Raw genomic sequence first — 1,952 nt, 5'->3', positions numbered from 1 at the left:
GCTCCGAGCCGTGTCATTGGTGCCACGTGAATAAGGAGCATGGGGTAGTGGTCTGTGGGCCGGAGGAGCTGCGGGCTCCTCTCCGCAATGTCTCGGATGCGGGCCCCCGGGAAGCAGCAGACTTCCCGGGCTAAGGGGTCGGGGCGGCAGATTACCCCCTCAGTCCCCCACAGGATGGAGTCTCCCACAACAAACACCTTTGTTGGCACAAGCTATCTGTTTTCTCTACATTTCTTTTTAGCTCATTTGTCAGACACTTGCTCTCTGAACAGTGGAGAGGTCTAAGAGCAGAAAGGGAAGTGAACCATACAAAGCTGAGAAAATGAAAAATGATTTATGATGGAGACAGTCTGAACAGCAACACATATAAAAACTGCTGCATTCCCCTCAGATCAAACTTTAGTATGATACTTATTAACAGAAATGTACAATTAAGGTACACTGAAGCTAAATATATTTTGCAGTAGTTAGGTTTAATTCTTTATGCTCTCATCTAACTACTGTTACTATTGAAGAACATGAATAATTACACTGATTTGAGAAAACTGCACATCAAATATGACTTCCCAAAGTTCAAAGAACCGTACACCATGGCAAAGCTCCTGTGAAGCAGCCATACAGTCGCATGGCTAGGGGACTGATTATGAATTGTATGTGGGATAATGCATTTTTGGGACTCTGGCTGAACGGGGATGAAATAAACAGAGATTAAAAGCTACCACCATCTAATGTCTGGCTTATATAAGGTTCATGTTCCTTATCTCCAGTTCCGTGTTAAAAATGTTAGTACAGTCTACTGTCACTGCTTATCTCATGTAATGGAGAAACCCAACAACTCTCAAATACAAACCTGAATACCTAAAAGAAATGGTAGCAACTGTTACTTTTTAGTGTTGACAAGGATTAGAATTATTTATTTACTTGTGCAAGGGGTGGGTATTCTACTTACAATATTCTAAGATGATGGAAAGAAGCATCATCCTGTTCAAGCCAAGGCCCCTTATCAAACTTCAGGTAATCAATATCTTCAAGTACCTGAAAGAGAATGATAAGTCACAATTACATAAATCAATTCAATAAACAAAAACAACTGAACAATCCAGCCAGCCAGGTACTATAGCAGTGGCGGGCAACTCTTTTGGCTGGAGGACCACTTCATGAGTTTAGGCAAGGTGTCAAGGACCACAAGGCTAGCCCCACCCCTTGACAGGTGCTCTGCCCCCTGGTCACCATCTTTGTACTGGAAGTCCCACCCCTAACATTTGTCACTGGAAGTCCCTGCCCTTGCCTCTGTGGCAGGGCACTGTTGGTGCTTGCCACTTTAAGGGCTGAGCCAAACAGCCAGCAGGTGCTTGATTGCAGCAGCCATTGTAGAACTCTGGCCGCCTATATAAAGAGAGCAGCTCGCTGCTGGCAGGCAGAAACATTACCTGGCCTAAAGGCTGTATGAAACATCTTGGAGGTAGGCAAGAGGCAGGAGCTTAGGGGGATAATTTGGAGGCTCCTGGTCCTGGGCATGACCTAAAACTGCACCCTGCTGGGTGTGGAACAGAGCTGCAGATAGCGCCCCCCGGCATCAGGGCAAGAATTGGTAGCCTCCCGCCTTATTGCAACCAACTAAGAGACAACAAGGCATGGCAGGAGAGGAGGTGGGCGGTAGGTCCAGAAACAGGTGGGTGGGTCAATGGTAGACCAGCCCTGGGAAAGCCCCCTGTTACATGAGGACTCCTGGTGCTCAGGCCAAGTCCCTGAGGACTGGAAAAGGGCCAATGTGGTCCCTGTTTTCAAGGGGAGGAAGGAAGAGCCTGGCAATTACAGGCCAGTCAGCCTCACTTCTATCCTGGGGAAGGTCTTTGAAAAAATTATCAAGGGCCACATTTCTGAGAGCCCTGCAGGGGAAGTGAAGTTGAGGGGTAACCAACACGGGTTTGTGCCAGGCCGATCCTGCCTGA

The 1,952-nt window shown here is 47.3% G+C and overlaps 1 protein-coding gene across 1 annotated transcript in view; it reads right to left on the bottom strand.

The window, feature by feature from the left end:
• Nucleotides 1-1,952, bottom strand: part of NDUFA10 (NADH:ubiquinone oxidoreductase subunit A10) — a 50,953-nt gene that overhangs the window by 32,467 nt on the left and 16,534 nt on the right. Inside the window, exon 8 of the mRNA XM_019554439.1 lies at nucleotides 950-1,035. Coding sequence (XP_019409984.1) covers nucleotides 950-1,035 — 86 coding nt within the window. The remainder of the gene's footprint in view (nucleotides 1-949; nucleotides 1,036-1,952) is intronic.

This window comes from Crocodylus porosus, unplaced genomic scaffold, assembly GCF_001723895.1.
Source record: "Crocodylus porosus isolate Cpor-Errol unplaced genomic scaffold, CroPor_comp1, whole genome shotgun sequence".
Taxonomy (NCBI): domain Eukaryota; kingdom Metazoa; phylum Chordata; order Crocodylia; family Crocodylidae; genus Crocodylus; species Crocodylus porosus.
This window is presented reverse-complemented; position numbering and strand designations above follow the sequence as displayed.